Below are 3,054 nucleotides of genomic sequence, written 5' to 3'. Positions count from 1 at the left end.
GCAGGCTTGAATATTGAGTGTGTCATTTTGGACAGTGTAACTAATTATTCTTTGTTCTTCAAAAAATGTTTAAAACATGAAGGGGACCAAGTTCATTCTTGGGTTCAGTAATGTGAGTTGGAGGTTGGTTACTTTCTGGCGGGAGGGAGAGAGACGTGACACTTCGCTCGCGCAGCTGGCATTTGGGTCCGTTCAAAGCTCACCTGAAAGTGAACCTTTGGATTCTGTGTAACCTTGTCTGCTTTGTCATACCATTGCAGGCTGAAGATACAAGAATGCAGGAGATAATGAAACTTGCACATGAGTTTTTGCAGAACTTCTGTGCTGGAAACCAACAGAACCAGGCATTGCTACACAAGCATATAAACCTGTTTCTTAACCCGGGGGTAAGAAGTGATTAAGTGAATACCATGCTTTTTTTGTAGTAAGAAAATAGAACAACCAGTCCCCAGCCTTTGCCTCCTAGGCCTGTTCTGATGGATAGCTAGTAAAGTGGACAGCCCTTCTGCCATATTTATATGAGCTTTAGAAATGGCAAGTGTTCAGCGCCTTCACTAATGTTAAAGGCTGCAGAAGTTTGAGGCGGGTGGAGAACAGTATCCCTAAGTGACACATGATTTTTGTATTGAACTGCTACACTTTCTGCTGCACCTTTTTTTTTTTTTCATGTTATCCTATTCTCTGCAAATGCACCGACATACTTTGCCTGTGCATGTGTATATGTGTGTACAAATAACATACTTTTTTCTTTCCCTGTCACTAGATTCTCGAAGCAGTAACAATGCAGCATATTTTCATGAACAATTTCCAGCTCTGTAGTGAAATCAATGAGCGAGTCGTTCAGCACTTCGTCCACTGTATTGAAACTCATGGCCGAAATGTCCAGTACATAAAGTTCCTGCAGACTATTGTCAAGGCAGAAGGAAAGTTCATTAAGAAGTGCCAAGATATGGTTATGGCTGAGGTGAGAGCTTCATAGGACTTGAAATTCTTGGGCAGAAAGATCTGTTTGGTAGAAAGCAGCAAACGCGCTTTCTTTTTGCAGCGGCTGCCAGGGATTGACACTGTCAACCGGTACAACAACAACAAAAATGCAGTTCTCACCATGAGGGTTGGTTAAGAGACTACAAGCTTCATCATTCTGCTCAACTTTGGGCATGAGGAAGGATGGCATTATCCTCCCATATGCCACAAAGCAAAGTGTATTTGGGCTTGAGTCAAGGAAAGGAACGTGTTTCTGTATTAAAAAAAATTAGAGAAAATAATTTAATTTCAAGAGCAGTCAGGTGGGGAGGTGAAGGAAGAGGAATTGTTCCTCCATGCTTAACTTTTTAATTGTTCAATGGACTCATGGAAGTTTCTTCTGACCTAACCAGTTGAATGAATAGGAGTCATGATGAGAGAAGATGTGAGTAACCTCAGTGGTCTTTTAGGGCTGTAGCAAACAGGAAGATGAGGTGGCAGACTGGGAACAAATTGACCCAAAATCAGCTTCCAAACACCATTTGTTCAGAAATGCATCCCTGTTTAATTGGCTATTAATTGGCCTTATCAACAGGGGGAGCTCTGGGATCAGACTTGTCAGCTTCTGAGCTTGCTGTATCAGTCTTGCTGGAAAGCTTGATCTGTGTATGTTGCAGCTGAATTAAAAGAATATCAGCTTCTTGGTGTGGGCTCAGTTCTACAAGATGACAAGTAGCATCTGCTCTTACTGAGATCACCATTTGCTTAGGATGCTTGCTACTTTCGCCTTGGTATCTATAGCAAATAGATGGCTTAGCTTAGGTGTCTTGCTCTAGGTGTCTACCAGAGAAACGGTGCTAAGCCCAAAACTGCCTTAAGTTCGTCAGTCTGGATATTCAGATTTGTGCTTAGCAGGAAGCTGTTTGCTTTCCTAGCTTCTTTCCATCTTGTTCTCTAAGGAATCTGGTATGGCTAAACTGCCCTGAAAAATTTAAGCTGTACCGTTCTTCATGTCATTTGAAGACTGCAGCATCACAACCCTGGCATCTGTTTGGGGGCCTGCAGTCCACAGTGCTTAGAGAACATAGCTTTGAACAAAATAAAATGTACCAAGCTGACTTGACAAAGGTGAGCTGAAGCAGTGTTTGTGACATAATTATGGGAAAAGTACAGGCTTCTTGGAATGACTTGCGTCTAACTTGCAAAGAGGCAGTTGGATTTATTTTAAAGTTTGTTAAATGAGTCGGAAGCAAATTCTCGGGACACGACATGGAGGAAAACGGTCCAGTCAAGAGAACTCTTCTAGCTGTAGAGAGCATGTAAGACATACTAGCACGCTGATTTGGTAAGCTGCAGCTCCATCATGCTAAACTTGTCATACAGTCTTACAGTCAGGTCTAAAAACCACCTGGGATAAGATATGGCATTTTAACTTGTTGATGGAGACAATTGGAGAATTTAGTGCTAGAAATCCTCACCAAGATGTGGCTGTGTATAACCCTAACACCCCCCTCCCCCCCCTGAGATGCGATGTGACAGAATGGCATTCAAAAGGATGATGCTGTTTTCTCTCTCTAGCTGGTTAATGCGGGAGAAGATGTCCTTGTGTTCTACAATGACCGGGCCTCTTTCCAGACCCTTGTGCAAATGATGAGATCAGAGCGAGACAGGATGGATGAAAACAGCCCTTTAATGTATCATATTCACTTAGTAGAACTGCTTGCTGTATGCACGGAGGGCAAAAATGTCTACACAGAAATCAAGTGCAACTCCCTCCTTCCTTTGGATGACATTGTTAGAGTAGTAACTCATGAGGATTGCATACCTGAGGTGAGACCTAGTTATAGGTGTGGCTTTTCTGCATTTAAAAAAGTATACATCATGTTGGAGTGAGATGAGGGGTGCACCAACTAAAGATTTTTTGGGCTGATACCAATGGTCGACTTTTAATATTATTATTATTATTATTATTATTATTTTTTACCTATGGGAAATGGCAATAATTTCCTGAAGATCTCCTGAATGTGAAAGAAAAACTGAAATGTTTTTACGGAGTGTGAATTAATAAAGAAACAAATGTTGACGCGTTCT

General features: G+C 41.7%; 1 protein-coding gene across 2 annotated transcripts in view; it reads left to right on the top strand.

Moving 5' to 3' along the window:
* Nucleotides 1-3,054, top strand: part of ITPR1 (inositol 1,4,5-trisphosphate receptor type 1) — a 327,597-nt gene that overhangs the window by 167,081 nt on the left and 157,462 nt on the right. For both annotated transcript variants that reach the window (XM_019504707.1, XM_019504708.1), the window contains exons 29-31: nt 261-386; nt 764-964; nt 2,542-2,793. In XM_019504707.1, coding sequence (XP_019360252.1) covers nt 261-386; nt 764-964; nt 2,542-2,793 — 579 coding nt within the window. The remainder of the gene's footprint in view (nt 1-260; nt 387-763; nt 965-2,541; nt 2,794-3,054) is intronic.

This window comes from Gavialis gangeticus, unplaced genomic scaffold (assembly GCF_001723915.1).
Source record: "Gavialis gangeticus isolate Ggan-Ray unplaced genomic scaffold, GavGan_comp1, whole genome shotgun sequence".
In the NCBI taxonomy this organism is placed as follows: domain Eukaryota; kingdom Metazoa; phylum Chordata; order Crocodylia; family Gavialidae; genus Gavialis; species Gavialis gangeticus.
The sequence above is the reverse complement of the archived record's forward strand: the minus strand, read 5'-3'. Positions and strand labels throughout refer to the sequence as shown.